This window comes from Streptopelia decaocto, assembly GCF_964273445.1.
Source record: "Streptopelia decaocto genome assembly, chromosome: 2".
Taxonomy (NCBI): Eukaryota; Metazoa; Chordata; class Aves; order Columbiformes; family Columbidae; genus Streptopelia; species Streptopelia decaocto.
In genome coordinates, this window is record NC_138655.1 from 137,506,247 (window position 1) to 137,529,811 (window position 23,565).

General features: G+C 42.4%; 1 protein-coding gene across 1 annotated transcript; it reads left to right on the forward strand.

The window, feature by feature from the left end:
- Nucleotides 1-4,768: 4,768 nt before the first annotated feature.
- PDK4 (pyruvate dehydrogenase kinase 4) lies at nucleotides 4,769-15,295 on the forward strand. The gene is made up of 11 exons (XM_082045689.1): nucleotides 4,769-5,188; nucleotides 5,964-6,105; nucleotides 7,134-7,205; nucleotides 7,771-7,955; nucleotides 8,385-8,474; nucleotides 9,004-9,081; nucleotides 9,719-9,795; nucleotides 10,476-10,574; nucleotides 10,863-10,973; nucleotides 11,666-11,779; nucleotides 12,804-15,295. Exons 1-11 carry the CDS (start codon nucleotides 5,050-5,052, stop codon nucleotides 12,945-12,947), a joined length of 1,251 nt encoding a protein of 416 aa, XP_081901815.1. The 5' UTR covers nucleotides 4,769-5,049; the 3' UTR covers nucleotides 12,948-15,295.
- The last annotated feature ends 8,270 nt before the right edge of the window (nucleotides 15,296-23,565 follow it).

The following is a 23,565-nucleotide window of genomic DNA, read 5'->3' on the forward strand; positions in this document are numbered from 1 at the left end:
TCTACAGAAAACTGTAACTATTTTCAGATTCTGCTGAAACATATCTAGGCCATGCACGTTGTATTTTCCTGGTAGGACTCACTTGTTTCTGACTTTTCATACGTTCTCCACCTTTTCCCAGTAGAAGCAGTTCACAGTAGAAGCAGCCGTAGCCCAAAGTGGTGGCTGTCCTGATGACACCTTACCTCTTTTTTTTAATATATTTTTCCCACTCTTCTCTCTGTGTTAGCAGCTCTCATAGAGGATGGCACATGCTTTTCCACAAGAACTGCTCTGGTAGCCAGACATTGTGTTGTCCATATACTTTAGATCAGCACCAGCCCACACTGGGAGTTCACCTCTCTTTCCTCCGCAATGTGGTTCTTGGCTGAAGATTACTATTCTCTTACATAGTAAGCAGCCTCCTGAATCCAACATCCTCTAATGACAATATTTTCAAGACAAATACTGTTAAGTGATATTTTATCACAGTTTGAATTCAAGCTTTTTTCCTGAAGGGTACAGCTATCCTCCCAAAATACTTTTCTCCCTCTCTGCTATTTCTACACTCCCACTTTGAAACACTGACGGTTAATCTCATGCAAGCCTCTTGCTATTTTTTGGAAAAGCAGTTTTGGAATCAGTGACCTATTCTCCTTTTCCCTGATTTTAAAACAGTTAATATACCATTTCAGACATGGATAACAAAGGCAGGGAAAGAGGAAAAAAGGTGTCTCCCATTTAGGGCTTCTGGGTTGCCATGCACATCCCAGTGTTTACAGCTCCAAGGCAGCTGCCACACGCAGCTCCAGCAGTAAAACGATCCAGCTACTGTACTCTTGACTTTTGCAAACTATGAGCAGGCTGGGAGATTGCGCAAGTGCTGGAGCAGCTGCAGGACCTTTCCCTTACTGAACCGGCAATGGGTCACGCCAGCCTGTTTGTGCACTGCTCCACAACCTTTCACCTACTTTGGCTATTTTGGCCGCGCCGGGAGCCCTCGGCAGCTTGACAGCTCCTGCGGCTGCAGCGTCGGGTGATAGAAAGATGAGAACAGGAAGATTTGACCCTTGTTCGTAATGCTATTTCTGTTTTGTTTTTTGTTTTTTTTTTTTTTCCATGCAAAGGGCCACATAAATAGAAAATAAACGTGTTAGTAGATTAAAGTATCAATCCAATTACATAAATGCAGACTCGTCTGCAGGCAGAGGGTGAACACTTTGCTCACACTACTGCTGGAAATGTCATGAAGTGCTGTGCACACAGCTCATGCCCTTCAGTCATCAGACTCTTCCTTCTGCTTACATTTAAAACTTTCTAGTTCTACCATTAATTTCCACCCTGACTTACTGCTCCTTCTGGTTCATCATTTACCCTTCCTTATAAAAGCTGAATTAGAAGTTGCCTTTGTCCCTAGTAGAAAATGCTAGGCTGGTTTCCTAAGGGAAAAAAAGTCAGTAATGTTGCCTGTTCACCCGTTTGCCAAACCATCCCTCCTAACCATATCAATCAAACTGGGATAATCAACTTCCTACAAACTTTGTGCAAACTGGCAAATGGTTTAGGGAGGAGAAGTTCAAATTTTGGTCTACATTGAGGGGAAACTCAGACAAGACTCATTCTACTAGAGAGCAGCAATCCCGTCAGTTGTCATCACACATATTCTGGCTGGTCAGGGGAGGGCAGCCACCCCAGCACAGCATATTCTGTCTCCAGTGCTTGTCAGAAGGTGGGTTAGGCAGAAAACCCTTCAGTTCGTGTCCATATGGAGGAAAAGGTAGGGCAAAATCAACCAAAACACCTTCTATTAGGCATCGGTAACATGGCTAGTGGTCACGGGTTCTGGCTAGCCAGGAACACAGCACTGATCTAAGTACAGCACATTGTGTCTCGGGCAGCAGGGAGGACACAAGGAACGTCAAGGAGAGTGGATTGTGATGGACAGCACTTGGGGAACAGATGGACAGGAATCCAGCCTTCATCTGTTGCACTCTTCTGGACCCCGCTGTTGTGAAAAGAAAAAAAGCAGCAGAATGTTAATGTAGCTCCATTTTCTTATGGATTGTAAGTAAAACCTTACTGTGAGCAACTGAAAGCATTGTTATTGCCTTTTCGAAACTTGCCCCAGGGCAGATCATAAGAGGAAAGTTAAAACAATAAAGCAGCAGAAATAAGACCCCATCTGATTAATGCTGCAGTTCAGAATCTGGCACTCTCTTCACCATCAAAATGTTCTCTAACACTTGCACTTAAAACTGTCATGGGCACTAGAGCTACAGGCAGAGGGGTGAAATGGTGGTTTGGAGAGGAAACAACATGAGAACAACCAGTACTGCAGTCAGGAGAGATTGTGGAGTAATCTGAAGTGGTTACAATTTTCTGAGTTTAGTCTCCTTAACATAGAGCTTGGCCAAGAATGAATCCTGATATATTGCTATCTTTGTGGTTAAAACTTACCGGTCTGTTCCAATATTCAGGACACCCTTAACGATTATCTCCCAGATAGATGATTTATGTTTACAGAATGGAAAGTTACATTGTTCAGAACCTACTGTAATATATAACCCATCATACAAAGAGCAAGAAGCAAATTTACATTATGGAGACATGTTTCTTCCAAAAGCTCATTGGAGTAATAAATCTCTTGTTAGTTGCTGCACTGCTGATGTGTACAATTCTTGTAGAAAGTTTGTTTTGTTTTGAAAAGCATCCAGGTTTCCAGCTGCTGGAGCCTTGCCTTTTTAATAATTGGGGAAAGCAACACGCTTCCTGTATTTCCTGCAACTACAATTGTGCTGCTTGTTCATAGCTAAACTGAATATGTTAAGATTTTTGTTCATCCCTAACTGCATATAACTACCAGGAAAGCTATGAGAAAACAAGTTGCTGTAAAGAAAAGAAATGTAATCAACAGGAATTACTCCTAGTAGACTTATTCAGAACAGAGTGTGTAATAAGACTGACTGCTCACAAAGGTTATTCAAGTTACTTGTATTAAGCCAGCTCAGAACACCATGAGATTAAAATAAAGTATCTCAATAGAAACAGAAATAGTGACCTTATAAACTAGAATAACTGCCTAGTGTGGAAGACTTTCTTGACTCAGATTTTATTGCAAAGTGTTAATCTTCAGATTCTTGCTTCCTATAGCCTAGTGGCTTCAGGAAGGACACGAAACAAAACGAGCTATCTTACACACGCTCCATAATTTAAACAAATCTGTATGATATTTTTACTTCCATGAGTCATCTGCAACTTGCAGGCAAATAAAGTTAAAACCATCAAAAGCAAACCCCGACATCTATTCTCAAATTTTCAACTTCTGGCAAGCGCTGGAAAAATCAAAATGTGTACATTTGTCATTATTAGATGTCTTCATTTTGCTTCATTTCACATTTCATATGCCAGCATACAATGACTGTTGTAAAACCTAATATATCTGATGGAACAATAATAGTAATTCTCACAATAAAATAATAAAACAGAGAGCAATAAAATAATAGAACCAAAAGTACCATGGAAGTAGAAGAGTAAGCAGGGATAACAGATATAATGACTTGGAAGACAAAAATGAGATAAAGTTCAAGAAAATAATTAATAAGCTAAAGTGTTCTCTTCAGCCTAATAAACATTAAAATATTAATTTATTGTTGCATGTTCCTTCCTGTTAAAAAAGCATACTTATTTGTGTATGTGTGTAGAAACAGACGCATATTAAAACTGGATGGAGGAGTCATATCTAAGTATTAAGGCTATATTCTTTTGTATCACTGTTTTATTGCTACGTGGTCCTGCTGTTACTGATAAAGAATTAGGATGTTAGGAAGTACTTTGCTGACATAAACTCCATTCTTCAACTCATTGTGCAAACTCTGCCTTTATTGAAGCGGACTTGGCGTCTTGAGCTCAGAGTTCCCCTGTCAGTAGGGAGGAAAAGGTGTGCAGGCTTTTCCCAGCTCATCTGTGACCCTGGAAGATGAGGTGCCCAAGAGAGAGAAGTTCCGTCAGCCACCTCTTAGGTCGGCTCTAGAGCGTAAATAAGGGTCACATGGCGATTTGGGACTCGTGAACAATCCAAGCAGATGTCTCCAGGTATCCGGTCACGATTAATCCAGGTCACAGTGATGACCTGCGTGCCAAGCACCCTGAACCCTGTGGCTGGGCTCTCATTTTGCTGCCCTTGCACACCTCCACGTATTCTCTGCGCCGACCCTAGACTTTGGGTAATTCCAGCACTACCATCCCCTCCAGTTAGTGCACAGAGACAGTTTCCCCTTCAGTTAATCGGCAAGACACCCGCGTACCCCTCCGGGCCGGCAGTGCCCGCCCTCCGCACCCGGGCAGCGGGCGGAGAGCCCAGTCCCGCTCCCCACAGCCCCGGGCCCGCCGGCGCACATTGGTTCTCTCTGGAAGGCCGGATCCCCCTCCCGCGCAGACAACAGGAGCGGGAGGAACGCAGCGACCTTGGATCCTGTTAAGGCGGCGCCGCCGGTGACATTGCCCAGCCCCTGCCCGGTAAACAAGGTCGCCGGAGACGGCGCAGGGCCAGCGCCCGCTCCCCCCGCCCGGACCCGGGGCTCCCCCGCGGCCTCCCCAGCCCCTGGCGCTTCCCCCCCGGGTCTGGCGATGCGCCCGCTGCCGGGGGACGGGGACAGACTGGGGGGGGCTAACGGGGGAGCCCCGCCAACGGCGGTCACGAGCCACCCCGCGCGGGGAACGTTCCGTTACGGGCGGCGGGGCGTGGCCTGCCGGAGCCCCGCCCCCCCGGGGACTGTAAATAGAGGCAGCACGTGAAGCCACCAGCCTCAGGTGTGGGGACAGCGCGAGACCCACGGGCACCTACCGGCACCTGCAGACCCGTCCGATACCGACCCGTCCGATACCGACCCGTCCGATACCGACCCGTCCGATACCGACCCGTCCGATACCGACCCGTCCGATACCGACCCGTCCGATACCGACCCGTCCGATACCGACCCGTCCGATACCGACCTATTTACCTGCCAAACACCGACCGGTTCACCTGCCACAGACCGACCGACAGACTGACCGAGCGACGCCCCGGCAGCGATGAAGGCCGCCCGGATCGCCCTGCGCACCGCCGCCCCCATGGCCGGCGCCAGCAGCCGCAGCGGGCTGCCGCGGGAGGTGGAGCAGTTCTCCCGCTTCTCTCCCTCCCCGCTCTCCATCAAGCAGTTGCTGGACTTCGGTAAGTGGCAGGACGAGCAGGGGAGGGTCGGGGGGTCCCCGGTCGGCGGGGACGCCTGAGGGTCTGTCTCTCGGAGGTTTGTTTCCCCGCGGAGGGGCGAGCGCGGGGGGAGCGGCGGTGCTCGGGCCGGGGGAGGCGGCGATCCCCGCCGGGGGGTGTCCGGGCTCTGCCTGCGCTGAAGGTGCCGCCGCCCCGCGTCCCGATGCGGAGGGAGGGGAGCGGCCCCTCCAGCGGCGGGGCTGAGACCCGCTCGGGGACCTGCCCCCCCGGGGCTGGAGGCGGTGGAGAGGTCGCCCTGGGCGATTTGCCGGGCGATGGTGGCCCGTGACTGCCTCGATCGGAGCTGAAGATAACGCTACAGGTTTTATTCGGTGGTGTTAATGGGATGGGGCATTAGTCTTGTCATTAGTCTTGTCCTGATGAGGCGAACAAACAGTACCCAGATCCGATTACCGCATTGACAGCTATGAAGTCTGTGCTTATGTTCAGACGTCACCCTGAAGAAGCCCGTGTTTACTGAGGCTGATGTGCTTCTTCTAGAGGATTACAAAAAAGTCCCGTGTCTAAATGGGAAGTGTAAGTGCTCCTCCCAAGAACACGCTGTTTCTTGCCATCATGTAAACAACGTTCAGCACAAACATGTAGGTACGTTTAGAACTGGCCAGTAATAGCATGGTTCCAAAGGATATAGTACAGAAATCAGTAGCAAGGCAGCAATTTGTATTTGCATCTTGAAACTTCTTAAAAGAGGTTTTTACTTCGGATTTATTCACAGGCTCAACTAATGGATGTGAGAGAACTTCTTTTGCGTTTTTGCGGCAAGAACTTCCTGTGAGGTTTGCAAACATACTGAGAGAAATTGATCTTCTTCCTGCTAAATTACTAGGCACTCCATCAGTACAATTAGTAAAACGCTGGTAAGTAGGAACTACTTGAATTCAGCCTGTAAAATAACATAGCTTTGACAACTTGCTTGTCATAGAGTTCTTTGAATAGTGGAAGTCAATTTCAAAATGCACAAGAAATGCAGATCATTCATCAAAGCTGAATTGCAAGGTGTTATACGCTGCCCTTTTCTAACATACCAAAATGAAACTGAAAACCAACATGGTTATATTGTTATTTTTAAATAGTATTAAAAACAAACAAACAAAAATGAACAGTTTGAAATAGCTGATAGAGCAAATCTCACTTCTTACCGTTTGGGAAGGGAGAGAAGAAAACATGTTTTCATGTAGCATTACAGACCCTCAGAGCTATAAAAAATTGCAAAAGCAGTCTATATACTTGTTTGGGTCTCTCACTGAAGGAATTGCTAACATTCCATAGCAGATTGTCTTGGCCTGTGCAGCAGGTATTTGGAATTCAGTTAACATAATCTCTGTTTGACACAGTGGTTTGGTCTGATTTAACCTTGCTTTACTGGTAGAACTGCAGCATTTGCCAGGATGGCTGACATTAAGGACAAAGTATTAGAGTTAGATCCAGAAACTGTTCTTAATCTAGCAAATGATTGTGCCTTTGCAACATGCGTCAGGACTGTCAGATGTTAGCACAAGCAGCTCAAGTACTTAGCTTGTGCCAAAGCTGATCAGATTTGGAAAAGTTTTGTTTACATGGCTTCCTGACTAGTGTTGTCATTTGGATCTTGTTTTGAAACACCTCTCTTCTCAAGAATTGTAAGGGGATGCTGTGTACCTAAAGTGAGGGTTTAGATTCTTTTTTGTGTGGCAGGCACAAGAAAAGACTCTTAAAACTTTTAAGGTTGGGGCAGTCAAGAAGTGTTCATCTATGATTCCATACTTGGATGGTTCTTTGATACTTCAGAGATACTTCACACTTCTAGCTGACTTGTTAAGAGTAATGATTTGGACAAGACAAAGTATTCTTACTGTTCCTAGACTAATAAAAACCAAATGTATTTTTTTGTGTTCTTTTTCAATAGGTACATCCAAAGTCTAATGGAGCTAGTTGAGTTCAATCACAAAAGCCCAGATGACCAGAAAGTCTTATCTGAGTAAGCCTTTCATTTGTTTCTTTGAACTTTTGATCTCACATTCTGCTTTTCACAATGTTGTCAGTTTAGAATGACAGCTGTCATGAGCTGAATTTGATAATCTTTCATGAAGTGCTGTGCATAGAACAAGGTGGTTTAAATCTCTGATCATGTTTAGCAATATTGCAAATAAATATGACCTGTTGCAGCTCAGTTCTCAGGGCATACTGCCCCTTGAACTGTCACGACAGAAATATCAACACAAATTATCTGTGATGTCACATCCCTGCTTCTTTCTGAAATGTCAGCTAGGTGTCTCTTTCCCTTCCTCACACACTCCTCTGCTCAAACCAGTATGAAGGAGTAAACATAGAGTTAATTCGACCTTTTATATTAAAAATATCAGACTATTCTGGTTTAGGTCAGTGAGGAATTACTTTAAAAAGAATGGAAAATAGACTATATTTTAATATTAAGGTGGTTATGCACTTACCTATGCTGCTGCTGGATTAGATAATGACATTGTAAAAGCTTGCCTCCATGTAGTCCTAGAATAATATGCTAAAAAGATCTCTCTTTGATCTAGTTTTATAGATACATTAATTAGAGTCCGAAACAGACATCACGATGTGGTTCCTACAATGGCACAAGGAGTAATTGAATACAAAGACACTTTTAAAGTAGATCCTGTCACCAATCAAAACATTCAGTATTTTTTGGATCGTTTTTATATGAGCCGTATTTCTACCCGGATGCTAATGAATCAACACAGTAAGTAGAAATTTTTACCTGAGGACAAACTTCAATCTAATGAGAAACATGTTAATGTATACATTTCTTAAAACCGTTGCAGATCTGCCTCAGATTTTGTATGACACTGAAAAGTTAGCAACTGTGAATGTATGACTTACAAAAGTAACGGGAAAACTTGTTTTCTAGACTGTAGACTAACTGTAATAAGTCTTACGTGAAATATGTAGGAATCTCATTGCTTACATCTGAAAAGCCTTTAGATGTTGAACTACAGAAAAGCCAACATAGTTTTCTGGCAGGAGATAGCATTTTTAACTTGCAAAAGGCATAAACACTCAAGTATTTTACGCAATTATATGCTGTGAACACACTGTGTTAGTCTAAATTTAAGGCTTTTTATAATACCATATTTGGAATTAAATGTTGTATTGTTTTCATCTCAAACAGCCCTTCTTTTTGATGATAAGTCCCGCTCAGGACACCCAAGGCACATTGGAAGTATTGATCCTTGCTGTGATGTTGCTGAAGTAGTGAATGGTATGTATTCTCAAATCCTTACCACTTCTCTTCATGATCAGTATTTGTATCTGATTGCAACCAGTTTGGGTAACCAACATGTGCTGTATAGGATGCTGACTGCTGTTTATTGAAATAGTTGAAAGCAGTCTGTCAAAACATGAGCTTTTACAGGACAGAACTTCAAATACAAAGTAGCAGTAAAAAAATGTGTTGGAATAAGGCCTAGCAAGTGACAGTTGAGAGAGGAGTTAAAAGTTGCCTATGGTGTTGAGATTGGCCTTGTCTACTCATAGATAACAGATACATCTACTTTACCAAATTATCAAGTTGTACAAGATTTACCTATGTTGCTGTAATTGCCTATTTACTCTCAGTTTTTAGTGCAGACAGTGGATGCAATGTCATCATTCCTTTGAAACACAGGCCTAGAGTCTGTAACACCTTAGCAGCTAACGCAGTTAAAAATCATATTTTGCCATGCATTAGAATGAGTTTCTACAGTGTTCGACATTACATTTCACATATTTTATTTAAATAAATTTTTCAGATGCTTTTGAAAGTTCCAAGCTGCTGTGTGACCAGTATTACTTAACATCTCCAGAACTGAAACTTACTCAAGTGAATGGTAAGATGAGACCTTTAATGTCTGTCTTCCGATAGGCAGCAAAACTGTTTTTACTGAATCAAAAGTCTCCCGTTTCTATATCTGTAATGGTACATACCAGTTGATCTGTCTTGGGATAGTTCCTCCTCATTTTCGGTTACAAGCACCTCATTTCATGTCTCGTGCTAGAACTCAAATGTCATTGTATCTTAAACATCAGATTTCCTGAGGTAATATTTATGAATTTGAGAGCAGTAAGACTTAACCTGTACTTAGAGTTGCTAGAGAGGAGCTCTGTATCTGAGGTGAGGAAGTGGGGCTGACTGAGAAACACTGGTTCTGGTTCAAGGTGCCTGCGTGTGTCTTATCTCAGGCAATCTGCTTAATCTCTAAAATCCTTTACTTATAAAATGGAATTAATACTAGATTTTTTTCTGGTTTATTTGAAAATAAATTGTTATTAAGCAAGTGGTAATTACAATCTAAACACTGTTATGAGCGCATAACATTTGCTCATCTGAGGGGAAAAAAAAATTGAGACTCGATTTGATTTTCTTGTTTGTTCTGACATACAACTTACCTATTTTAAAATATTGATACAATACAGAAAAATTCCATCCTCCTTTTAAATCTTGCTTACCTTTTTCCCTTCCCCTAGGAAAACATCCAGGAGAGCCAATTAGCATTGTATACGTTCCTTCTCATCTTTTTCACATGCTTTTTGAGCTCTTTAAGGTATGTCAGTATAAACTGCTGCTTTTCTTAGTAATCCAAGCTGGAGCATCAATATTTCAAATCTCTAGCTAGATCTGAATAAAGTAAAGCTTTACTTAGGACAGTGAGATTTCTAAAATGTTCTTATTTGGGGAAATAGCTTTGGCAGTTGGGAAAGGAATGATTCCAGTTGGCAGGAGAGTATTTGGACACTTTTTTGTGGTGGTAAATGGGACAGGGTGAGAGAGTAAAAGTGGGACATGGACTTGTGGCCATTGGTAGCCTTCTGCTTTTAGGGGTTACAGCTGTAGTGCAGGTTTGCCCTGGTGCCTTTTCTGTGGAGTAGGGTGATACATCTTGAAGTAGTGAATGGGGTTGAGCTAATGCGCTGTCAATGTGGGGCACAGAATTCTGGCTCTTCTCCAGAAACCTGGTGACTCTTAAAGGTTATTTAACTGACATTGGCTGGGCTGTTTGTTGGTTAAGAAGAGTGTAGTCTTTCATGTGTAGCAGACTCTTGGCTGTACTTCATTGCTTTTAGATGTGAGACCACCTCTGCTCCTGTTACACTAATTGCTAAGTGTGTTCCTTAGAAGCTAGGCACTGATAGGAATGGAGGGTAACTGTGCTCAGCCTCTGCATAACAGGGGTATGATTTTAAGTGCAGAGATTTCTGATGATGGTAACCTTCATTTCCACAGAATTCAATGAGGGCAACTGTTGAATTCCAAGAAGACAGTCCTTCCCTTTCTCCAATTGAAGTGACAGTTGTTCTAGGAAAAGAAGACCTGGCAATTAAGGTATTTTGTTGCCCTACTACAATATGGTTTTAATGTAATCATTATGATTGCATATGCTGTAGCAAATTCGATTAGAAGAACTTGCAGTCTCTGAAAACAGATCGGAGATACTGTGCAAGAGCCTTTTCTTGATAGGCTCCATTTAGTACAAGTATTTAACTGAAAAATAATATGCTGCAAAATAAATGTTGGCATGTAATACTGTTGGAAGGGATTGTTCAAATAACACCATTTTAAATACCATTCTTAAAACATGATTGTAGTTAACTTTGTTCTCCCTTGAACCAGGTCTCAGACAGAGGAGGTGGTGTTCCAGTAAGGAAAATTGAGCAGCTGTTTAGCTACATGTATTCCACAGCACCAAGGCCAAGCATGGAGGATGATCGACAGACCCCTCTTGTAAGATATTTGCAGTACTCATGTTACTAATACGGTTGCTAAAAGTGTTGAACAAATTGGGAGGTTAATAAATTATGAAACACTTTGTCTACCTATTGCTTCATGGGGTGTGCAAAGACTGAGCCTCATAAATATGAACGCTTTCTGAAACAGATTTTTAATATCTAGCTTAGTGGACAAAAATATACTTTTAAAGGTATAAATGAAGAAGAACATTCCAACCTGAATCTAACACTTTTTTTTCCTGTACTCCAATGACAGTAATTTACTTGGTCTTCACTCCCACGCAGTCCTCAGACTTATAAATTATGTTGTCTTTGTGGAGGCAAGCACAATAGGCTTAGATTATTGTTGTTTATTTACCAGTAGCTAACTCCTTTTACTAATCAAGCTGTACTAGCAAAAACAAAACAGGGAAAATACAGAAAAGTAATGTGTAAAAGTGAGACCCGTATATAAACCCTCACTCTTCCATGGAGATTAGTTTTTTCTTTCATGTGGTTTGGTTTTTTTTAATGGTCAGTTTCAATGTTCTTTATGAAACTGCTTAGAGATTTCTGTTTTATTTTAAAAGATGAGTAAATGCAAAGGACCTTCTAAGTCTAAAATCTCTGAACTCTTTCCAGCTATTTAATTTTAAGTCACAAGAGCTAGTAAAAAATAAATTACTTTTGTCTTATACTTTTTTTTAGGCTGGTTTTGGGTATGGCTTGCCAATTTCTCGTCTGTATGCTAAATACTTCCAAGGAGATCTAAATCTCTATTCCATATGTGGTTATGGAACAGATGCTATTATCTACTTGAAGGTATGTATTTTGATCTGGTTAAATAAAATACAGTGTTGATAACTACCATTAATGCAGTGAAGTAACTTCTCAGTATCATTTTAAAGTAAACATTCTCTCCTCAGGAGTAGAAAATCTTTAATTTTTATTAAGAAATGCCAGTAAGATTTGTAACTGGTGTCTAGAATTTAAATGATCATTCGGCTTTAACTAGTCTACTTGAAAATCTTCTAGGTAAAGCCCCAATAATTTTTAGAATGGAATACAAAATACTAGGAGAAAGTGAAGTAACAGAAACAGAAAGGTGTGAGCAACAGACCTTGTTTCTTTACTGTTGCTTCTTTACTCTGACAACCAGAAAGTCTGTATAAACTAATCCTTGAAGAGTCTAGTAGTTGGTCCTATTCAACACCTGCCATATAGCCCATAGGCAGGATTCAGATATCAGTGACCTTGAATACCTGGCATGTAACATGCACTGCTGTTTTTATAAGTAATCCGGAAAAAATGACTACATATTCTTTCTGTTTGTTGTGCTTACCCATGGGAAAAACTTGCTTTGAATTTCTTCTAGTATACCAAAACAATAGTTCCAAGCACCAATGGCACTCAAACAGAGAAACAATACAAAAGAAAAGGCAGTTCAGCTATATACGACAGTTTCCCAATAGAATATGAATTTTAGCTGCAAAATAAGGAAGTAAGAAAGGAATATTTTTTAAAGTTTCTCTGGAATTTTGTAAATGAAAGTTCTTTTCTATGACTTCCAGGACTATCTTGAAAGCAGCTTACAGAGTAACTCTAAAGGCCTATAAAAATGTGTAAATATGACTTGATGTTATTGCATTTGTCCTGCCAAATCATCCAAATCAAACATAGATACTGAAGCACAGAAATGACTGCCTGTATTGTAGAAATATTTCTGTAAATAACTTTGTAGTGTCAGTGGCTTAACACTTGAAACCTACCGCATGAATGCTTGCAAAGTGGCATTATTGACAGGTAGAAACCAAATAACTTTCTCCTTCAATATCTTTTTTCTTAGGCCCTATCAACAGACTCAGTAGAAAAACTCCCAGTTTTTAACAAATCAGCTTCCAAGCATTACCAGGCTACCTCAGAGGCAGATGACTGGTGTGTCCCAAGTAAAGGCCCAAAGGATGTATCAAAGCAGAGTGCAGCTCTCTGAAGAGAAGTTGGTGTCCAGGCACTCAAGGGGATCAAGCTGGCTTCTTAAAAAAGACTAGTGTTTGGAGGTATTCCTCTACCTCCAGACAAGCAAATTCTTCAGTTTCGGGACTGGCAGAAAGGAAAGAAGATACGGATGTTATAGCCTGGGCTGCATGCACTGAATGTGGAATCTTGCTGTGGGCTTCAGGATTGGGAAAATAGGAGCACATCGGTCTTTAAAGAAGAGATGTGTATAGAGGAAAGTCAGACTATTTTTTTTTTCTTATGATCAAAGACTTGATGTAATAGAGGTGTGCAATTTTTAAGTCCTGTTTAATGCTTGAATTATGAATACTGATAAAGGTCAGTTATGATGGTGTATATTTTTCTCCTAGACTAGTTATCAGTGGTTCATCTTATTACAGAACTTCTCAGGTAGATAGATAACACCTGTACTTTAAAGCTGTATTTATAACATTTGCAAAAGATCAACTTAACATGGCAGTCTTGTAGCAAGATACAAACAGCGTTTAAATACAGCCTGACTGGGAGGGAGGGAGCCCTGGGAGGTAGGGAGAAAGTGTTTTCCTTATATTTTGAAAACACAACAAACCTGTATTCCAGTAATAATTCTGATTTGATGCCTTGCTCTGCAAGTTGCACTGCTAGATTTTTTAATGTTAAGTTCATGATAAAACCAGCCAAGTAAAGCTCCCGCACATATGGTAACTAAGAAGGAAATTGGGATATTTTATAAAGCTACTGGAAAGACACGGGAAGCTACTTTGTTATAGCAGCTGTAAGGTTAGGCTGCATCTGGCATACATCCCTGCACTCCAGAAAGCGTGTGCCAAGTAAGTAGATTGGGATTTTGCAAGAACTCAAGTCAGACGTGCAAGTTGAACGGAAAGGGTTTGGTGATCTGTATTATGTAGGCATGACACAGGAAACAACAGTATGTTTAAAACATGGTCTTGTGGTTCCTTTTTGTCATGCTGTTAGAAGTTTAGTGGGTCGGTACGCAAACCCAAAATCTACCTGTCATCTTTCTTGAGTTTGTTTTGGACCACACTAGCTCATGGTATGTGGGAATTCTACACCTGGAAAGCTGTGATGAGCACCAAAGGTCTATTAGAAAGGTTTTCAGGAAGAGTGGTGTTGGATCTAGAATTTTGTTCTAAGAATTGTTTATTGCAATGAAAAGGGCTTAGGAGATAAGAAGTTTCAAAATACGAACAGTACTGAAAACTGTAGAATGACTCTTATGAACAGGAAAACAATGAGGAATTGTCACAGGAACAGTTCCAGTGAGAGAGAGCTGTTGGGAAATTATTCCATTCTCAATAAGCTGCTTCATTTCCCATCCTTGTGCATTTTCTCACTTGTAAACAAGGTACACTTAACAACAGAATAGAAGTTAAACTATTGGATGTTGCCAAACTGGCCAGTCAAAGTTTATCAGGGCTGTATAATATGACTTGATTATTTTTTTACTAAGTAATGTATTATCTTAGGTGTATATGATCCTTTACAAGAAGTTGCAAGTACAGCATTTAAAGCATCCTGCTCAGTTGTATGACAGTTTTCTAAAATAAATTTGTATTTCTTGGACAGAAAGCCACTCCATATTCTGCTGTGAATATGAAGTATTTTTTTTTTTAACAGGAATGAAGCTGAAACTACTTTTATGTTCTAGAAATTCTGTTGCACAGATTTATCCATCAAAAATAAAATAGTAACCTGATATGCTTCATTTCTTTAGAAGTATTGGTGATAACTACTGAGCATAATGACTTCAGTACTACATCAAGGCTGTTTTTATCTCAGTGAATAAGCTTCAGTGAAATGAAATATCTTTGTCTAGAATATACAGATGTGGAAAAGCTGCCTTCACTGCCTTACTATACTTGAATATGTGTTAATTTTGTATTGAATACAAGGTCACAAAATGATACCTAGATAGTCATTGTTGTCAAGCAAACACAAATGTTACCTCTCTGTCTGCACCCAGTAATGCCTGAGTATCAGTTATGATCTCATGCTGTATTGTACATCTGTAACATAGCTGCAGCTGTAACTTCTATCTCAAAGCAGCTGAAGCCCATGGGTGCTGTAAACATATCTGCAATGTTGCTTGCAGAGAGAAGCTGCAAAAGACATTCACATTGCAGACAGAGATCTCTATAGCACTTAAGGAACCCACGCGGAATCTCTGTACTTTTAAAAAATACCTAAGGGCTATCTGTCTAGATCATACAGTGTCTTTTTTTAGCATTTACTAAATTTTTATTCCTGAAAGTAAAGCTGTGGTTTTAAGCCTTTTACTTGGATGTAGAAATAATTTTATAATAAAATCTTCTAAATGGTTGTCTAGTGTCTTTATTTTCTTCTAAGAAGCGCAGTGTAAGCAAGGCATTTTTTATTTTAAGTCTCATGAAATGGAGTTGAGGAAAGCACATTTCATACTGTGTCAAATAGATGTAGCAGGTAAAACACTGAAAAAAAGACCTGCTTGTGCTTAATATTGCATCTGCTGTGAGTTTACGTAGCACCTAAAATCACTGCATCACATACACATCACCTGATTCTTTCTAATTAGGATAGCATTCATCTTGAGAGATGAGATTGAGAACCCTTTATCAGTGCACATTCTACCCTCTAAAATATTTTTGTGTTCAGTTACAAATAATGAAATTTCACCATGAGTTTTAGTTTTATATTAAAAAAGACATGCATCATCAAGTCTATAACAACTTTTTCCATGGGTGTCTTCCAGCTCCGAAGCAACAGGACAACTGGTTTTGAGTAGCTGGTTCATAAGAGAACAGTTGTTCTCAGATGGAACAGGCTGTGCCATGATAAAACAGTCCTGTACAGCTGGTACTTTGGTAGACTTCTGTTTGCCTCGGAATGTCCTGCATCTCCATTTTAAGAAGATAGGCTAACTGTAAAATTGTGTGTAGGTACTTTTTACCTGAAAAATGAGAGGTGAAAAACAGCCAGCCCCTGGTTGTCTGGCAGTAAATTTACAAGTGACAGCCTTGTGTGCTGAGTTTCCCCTTTTAAGAATGCTTTTTTTCACCTGTAATGCCAGAGAAGCAGATCAGGTGGTGTAAACTCTAAGCATTTTGCAATTACAGAAATGTACCACTCTGACATATATCAGTATGTCGTGTGTTGGGAGCAACAACCCAGAACTAAAAGTACACCAGCGACCTTAATAAGCTACTACAGAAAACTCAACCAAACCAGCAAAAGAAACACCCATTGCATTTTCTTTTCCCTATCCACCTTTACTGTCTTGTAGTCGCTAGAGACAGGACTAGCACATTTCCCCTCAGGTTTTTCCAAGCAGAAATACATACACATGCATTCTGTACCTCACCCACGGCAGGCTCACGAGGCACACATGCTGCTACAGATGCAGAGGGAGGTACCCGGGTTGCTCTGCAGCCCCGTGGAGAGCACGTGGCCACAGCAGCCACCACAGTGTCCCCGCAACACGCTACTTGCAGGCCATCGGCTCCAGCCAAGCACCTGCAGTCCAGAAGGTGCCAGAAATGGAAATGTTTTTTTTTCCTTCCACAGCACAAACCCAGTGAGTGACAGAGGCTGCACACCCGGCTCCTGATTTAGCAAAGCACTGGGGGTACAGGACTGGTTTCCAGCACGTCAGAGGTTCACTGACATCAGCAAGTTTACTCATGGCTAAAATGCATTCTGGTTTCACAGGCGATAAGCAGATGTTGCACTTCCCCCCATTGCCCCTCGATCAGGACCTTACACAGCCAGGTTTCTGAGGTCAACAGAAACCATGCCAAAGCACCTGATGTTTTCTCTTCCAGATCGTTAGCTAAAACGTGTACACTGATTTTGCTACTGATACCTTGGGCACACGTCCATGTTAATCTCCCTGCAGCACTGATAAGTGGTTGTTCATTATCATTTTTTCCCTTGTCGCTTAACCAAGCTTTCAAATCCACCAGACTTTGCCCTTATTGTGTACTAATGTCCTTCCCATAGCATTATTACAAAACAAGCTTTGCTACCTTTGATAAAAAACACAACTGGACTGGAAAAATAGATTTTTTTTTTCCCTTGCAGTAGTGATGATGACTTGAGATGATCAGGTTATAACACCCAAGAACTGCCCTTAAATTCTTGAGAAGTTTTGGCCAACGGAAGGTAGAACTTGGCAGTTTACGATCCCCCACTTCAGCTAATCTGATGGAAGGTGCGGATGGTGAAAAGAAAGGGGCACACTTCTGGCTTAATATCTTTGGGTTTGCAATTTTAAGTGCCTGTACCTCGATCCCATATTGCAGTTCCTAAGGTGGCTTTGCACATCTGTGCTGGCATGCATGTACAATACAGAATGACTGAATCAGTACCTGGCAAGATGCTGCTGCTCCTCGCAGTCAGCAAAGGGAAAGCAGGACACCTCGGTGGGCAGTCTCAGTTGGCCCTACATCTCTTCACTCACTTCACAGGGAGGAAAGGGCAGAAAATCCCTGTGGGCAGTCTGAGTTCTTCCCTGCCATCAAGAACACTGGATGGCACAGCAAGAGGCTAGAACACAATCTTGTGTCTTCAGAATATTCGGAGACCTCTTAAAACATAGTCTTTTATATAAGTAGAAAAATACGTATGGGCTGTCAGGAGCTGCTCCTCGCTGGCTCTCTTCTATATTTCTGCTGCAGCTATAAAGAAAACCAAAGCAGTGCAACAAAATGGCCAATGTAGAATTAGCACAGATTTTCCCATGTCACCCCTCGCTTTGCAGTTCCTAGCAGGAAGAGGCAAGAAAATAAAGGTTCTACCTGATTTCCTGCTGTGTGAGGGGAAAGCCTGGGGAAACAAGGCTCATGCTGCCTTCCTGGAGTCATCCTGAAAACCCAAACAGACCTGTGATGCTGGGAAACACAGCAAGAGTGGTGACAATCATTCCCACCATCTGGGGATGCAGAGCATCCTTCTGGAAGGTGACAGAGAGTTTCTAGTTTAGGATGGCTACATTTGATGTCACGTTAACATGATACAACCAGATGTGACCTGTCTGGAAGTCAAGCAAGACAATCAAGTAAAATAATATAATTATTTCCTTCATTGTTTATAGATAGGACTTCCTGTACTATGTGGCTTAGGGTCCTGGCCTTGAAAACGGATAACTTTGGCATAGGATTCAGCACATCAAGTACAACATCTTAACATGACACTACATACATATTTATATGTATGTGCCAATGTGTGAGTTGGATATCTGCGCTCCCTCTCTAGTGACCACAGTCTATGTATCCAGAGGACCCCAGAAAGCTATCAGCTCCTTCTGAAGCAGGCATCTACACAGAATCATAGAATCATTCTGGTTGGAAAAGATACTCAATATTGTCGAGTCCAACCATTAAACTAACACTGTCTCTAAAACATGTCCCTAAGAACCTCATCTATATGTCTTTTAAACATCTCCAGGGATGGTGATTCAACCACTTCCCTGGGCAGCCTGTTCCAATGTCTGACAACCATTTCTGTGAAGAATCTTTTCCTAATACCCAATCTGAAACTCCTCTGGCACAACTTGAGGCCATTTCCTCTTGTCCTACCGCTTGCTACTTGGGAGAAGAGACTAACACCCTCCATCCTACAACCTCCTTTCAGGTGGTTGTAGACAGCGATAAGGTCCCCCCTCAGCCTCCTTTTCTCCAGGCTAAACAGCCCCAGCTCCTTCAGCTGCTCCTCATCAGACTTGTGCTCCAGACCCTTGAGCAGCTTGTTGCCCTTCTCTGAACTCTTTCCAGCAACTCAATGTCTTTCCTGTAGCGAGGGACCCAAAACTAAACACAGTATTTGGGGTGGGGCCTCACCATCTGGCCAGCTCAACAGCTCTCCTGTCTTCAATGGCAGAGTTCAGGTAACTGCAATGGGACCCATGACACCCGGGGCAGATTGTAGGCACCTGTATTTAGATGGTTTCAGCTGTGATCTGACTCCCAGCTAATTCAGTTGCCTAAAAATAAACACCTGATGATATATGAGGAACCCTGGATGACTCTGCCTGTCTCTCATCTGTCACTCCAGAAGAACAGAGATCTTCTACAGGTACTTTGTCACGGCTGCCAGTCTCATGCAAATACCTTGTATAGACACTCTTGGCTTTCTCAATTATCAGTGAACATTTATGTTTAGGTAAATGACTCAAGTCCCCATACTAATTCTGGGTGGTCATGGAGGCTGGAAGTACAGAGCTCAAAGCAACGTCACTGCTGTGTCACTGCTGGCTAGGGTGGATAGATAATGGAAAATCCCAGGCAATATTTATCTCGCAGCAAGTGCCAGTGGGATCATTGCAGAGGAATCCTGCTGGTTGCCAGCACAAGCTGTGCCAGCCAGAAGCTGTGTCTGCACAGCTCGTCACCACTGTCTGCATTTCCCAGCATCGCAGCTCTGTCTGGGTTTGGGGCTGGACACAGTGACACACAACAGCAGGAGACAGAGTGAGGCTCAAGCTCTGGGTCTGTACCCCACAGGGCAGCAGTGCAAGAACCCCAGAGCTCTGTCTGAGCTTACTCCTCCGGGGACACCGAAATACCACTGAACGTGCTAACTAGGCAGGCTTTTAATAGAAAATTCGGAGGTAACTGTAACTGATGCTGGTTGCTACATACCATGAGGCATACTGGGAACTCAGGTGTATTGAAAGCTTGTGGCTTTCGCTTTTCTAGTGGCTTTACTTTCCACAAAACTTCTGGTTGATTTTTAACAAATTAACTGGTAAACAGGGTGTAATACCTGGCAGGAATACATGTCCTTTCCTCCAATCGCTGTGGCATGCAGCATGATGACTAATGTGCATTGCAAAGGGTATTGATGATCCAGAGTCACTCCCCTGCTTACCAAGGATATTACTGGAGGAATTCAACCTTCGTGCAGGGGTGGATCAGATGGTTTATACCACTCTGGATATTAACAGGTATGTGTCGTTGGTTCACAGACCATAGAAAGCTGTTTGCTCAGGCATAAAACTTAGTTTGCGTTGACAGAGCAGCACTTGTTTGTGTTTAGTTAGGGCCTGTAATAAACCCCTCTGAACTCAATGGACAGTTCTCCCTTGTTTCTAACCAACTTTGCCTCAGGTTTTACATAAACACATGATGAAGAAAGCTTCATTTTCAAACTCTCATTGGGTACGCTCTGAAGTTTTCATTGTGCACATTATTTGTGGAGATGCCCAGAAGCTTTCTGCTTCATCACTTCATGAGCTTTGCCTCTCTGGCCTTGCCCTCCTGTTCCTCTCTTCTTGCTACTCCTGGTGTCAGTGTCAGGCTGTGCATGCTCCAAGCACATCTTCTGTAGCTGAAGGATGGGAACGGTTCTTTGGAGGCATGTCACACTTCCAAAAGTTTTTGATAGTTTTTTCAAGGCCACTGGATGATCAGTTCAATTGAGAAAAAAAAAAAATCATAGCACTTCCTTCATTTTCCCAGGGTTCTGTCTTGTGAATGACAACATACATGTCAGAACAGCTGGAGAAATGGCAAAACTACTCACTGGAATACCATAAACTGATGTAGGCAGACCTTGGAAATTATATTGCAGAGATTAGTATTCAGGGCTGACTGAAAGAGATGTTTTCATCCTTCTCCAAAGAGTTGTCCTTGCCTTCTCCTTTGCTCTGTAGCAGAATGATATTCTCCACCTCTGAGTACCGATATTAAAGGAGAGGATGTGTCTTGACATGAAATCTACACTATTGCAGTCAAATAGCACAGATAAGAACTGTAAAACCTCCCATTTCTTCCCAGGAACGAACACATCTACTGCTTTAGGAAATGAGAGTTTTGGGGGAGCAGGTCTATCCTCAACATCACAGAGGGAGGTTGTTTCATAAGAACAGAAAGGAGATTCCAGCAAAGCTGTTGGCAATGAAAGGCTAAAATAAATGCTTTTCACCATTTCTTTTGAGTATATTAACACTGGAAGGTTTTTGGTTTGTTTGTTTGTTTTTTTTTAAGTAAATATTTCTAACAGAATAGCAGTATATTGGTGCAATTATGTTAAGCTTTCACTTAAAAAAGTGGTAGTTTGGGGTTTTTTTAGTAATAGATTCAGAAGCAGTTATTTAATTGTTCTCATTTTTATAGACAATGGGTATGGAATACAGAATATAGGTAATTGTGGCAGTTGCACTTCACGTTTGCGCCCCCCCTGAAAACTGGAGCCTTCAATGGGGCAGTTAATGGCTCTTTTGTGGGACCTGCAGTCGGCTGACAGGGTCATTAGCAGAGGAGGGGCCCAGAGAAGCTGAGAAGCTTCTGGAATGCCCACAGCCAGATCTGATCAGACTATAAAACAGGGTTCCTGCTGAAGATCCCCTTGGTGTGGTCTTCTTAGAGCAGTGGGTCTGCTGAGCTGGAGCCCTCCCCTTAGATGGGAACGGTGTCTAAGGAAACTTCCTGGGATTGGGAGCACCTCACCTCCTCATTTGAGTGAGTGACAATTTACTGGATATATCCTTGAATAAGTCCTTGCCTAACCAGGCGAGTGTGAGTCCTTGTCTAAGCCAAGCGAGTGATAGTTTCTTGTGGGTACCCTGGAGTCAGAGGGCTCTGTTTTGTTTCTTGTGAGTGTGTGCATGCACACTGCAGATCCTCATTATTCTCATTTTGCTGCACCTGAATAACCTCCTCAACTGATATCCAAATCTATATTTTATGTTGCCAGAGTGCTAACTAATTGTATAAATCCTGTTTTGGTCAGTTTATTGGCCGCACTTTTCCACCCAGAATAAAGTCTGGTTTGGAACTCGTCCACCTAAAACTGACTTTGGAGTGCCTCCGTGACAGTAATGGATCAATAGGTTGTATATAAGCATGTCCAAAAACCTCTGCTGATGCAAATCACTGTTCTTTTCTGCAATGTGATTCTAACATATGCCAACCCTTTATTTTTTTCTTTTAGCACTAAAAAGTGTAATGTATAAGGTGGGATCAGCATATTAACACATGTAAATGATAAATAGTAGAGCAGTAATAATTCATCTTTAGACTTCACACCATGTCCACTGAAACCTATGACAGACTTCCTGTTGACACCAGTGAATTGTGGACAAAGCCAGTATCATTTGAGCTGCTCGTCAGTACAGGAAACACATACACTCCTGAAGGTCTCTAGAAGACAACAAGCAAATTAATTTTTAACTCCTTCAGAGTGGAAGCCCAGACAAGAGGCCGGCCTCACTGTGTTACCTGCCATGCGGGCTGCAGGATGGCATGTCCTGTGCTGGAAGAATTTACAATCAAGCAACACACGTAAGGGAGGGAGAGGAATATGTGACATACATTTGGACATTCAAGATACATTGAACAGAAATGTGTATATGCACATGTGGCCAATTTAAAAGTACTGAACCGTCTGACAGCTCTTGCTTCAACCCCATCCCCCTTATCCAATGCAGTGCAACCCTTATACTGGAAAACCCTGAGCTCCAGTTGTCCCAGACGAGAGGAAGGTCACCTCTCATCCTTCCTGTTCAAGCCCGGTGAGACCAGGTCCACACTGCGGAAGTCTGGGCACAGAGATGACATTGTCTCTGAGTCAACTGTGTCCCCATTCAGCAAAGCGGGCAGTTTGTCCTTGTGTCCCCAGCCACCAAGAGTTCGGCTGGGATAAAGGGGCTCTGCCCACACCTGAAGACAGAAGGACATGACTCTCTAATGGCACACAACAGTGACCAGCCACAGCTTGTGCTCATTTCACACAGTTGAGGCTTTTTTTGAAAAAGGATTAGGAATGTCCAAACCCTGAACAATGTGAGAACCTGCTTCTATACAGCTGAAGATTATTCCAGCTGTTTGGGGCTGGGAGCCTAAAAAGGCAAAGCTTGCCTCCCATAGTCAGTAGAGCTCCAGACACTTGGATGTGAACGCTTGGTTTAAGCAGAGGGCAGACTGGCAGCTCATGCTAGATAAAAGGACACAAAACGGTGCTGTAAATAAGAAGTGAACGGTTATAAACTTTAAAAATACCCTTCAGGAAATGTGTGACTGCTTTTCCTGCTTTTCTCTTGCTAGCCGCTGGGTCTTTTATTCTGTTTACTATTACATCTTTCCATCCCCCCCCTTTTTTTTTTCCCTCTTTTCTTGTGATGTTTTGTTTGTTTGTTTGTTTTAGGGACAAACTTTTGCTAAGTATACAGCATGGCCGCCTCTGGTTGGGGCTGGGCCATGGGAAGCAGCAGTGCCTATCAGTGTTGTTCTGGCAGCACCCTGGGCAAGAGGCAGGGAACCCACAGGGACAATGTGTTCCCTGCACTAGGAGCTTAAAAACACATTTTTGTTGAGTCAGCCACCTGGGCTGGTCACGCCACTGCTCTCCCTCCCTGTCACGGCTGCTGGAAGGAGCAGTGTCAAAGTCCAAGCCCACGTTGGAGTCTGTTGCAGGCACTGCTTGCAGTTTGCTCCTGCCTGTGTGGAGCCGCTTAGTGCCAGTCTCACCACTGCACCCAGATCACCTGAAAATGAAGAGGACCTGTCGCGATTTAACCCAAGGTTGCAATATAACCATGATAGCTGCTTGCTCACTCCCCCCACACCACCCGTGAACAGGGGAGAGAATCAAAAGGAAAGGGAGAAACTCTATCC

Excerpts from the sequence above, each read along its gene's own strand:
- PDK4 (XM_082045689.1), top strand. The coding sequence starts at position 5,050 with ATGAAGGCCGCCCGGATCGCCCTGCGCACCGCCGCCCCCATGGCCGGC. Across the intron at positions 7,206-7,770 it reads GACCAGAAAGTCTTATCTGA|TTTTATAGATACATTAATTA; the intron begins GTAAGCCTTTCA and ends TCTTTGATCTAG. Across the intron at positions 10,974-11,665 it reads ATGATCGACAGACCCCTCTT|GCTGGTTTTGGGTATGGCTT; the intron begins GTAAGATATTTG and ends ACTTTTTTTTAG.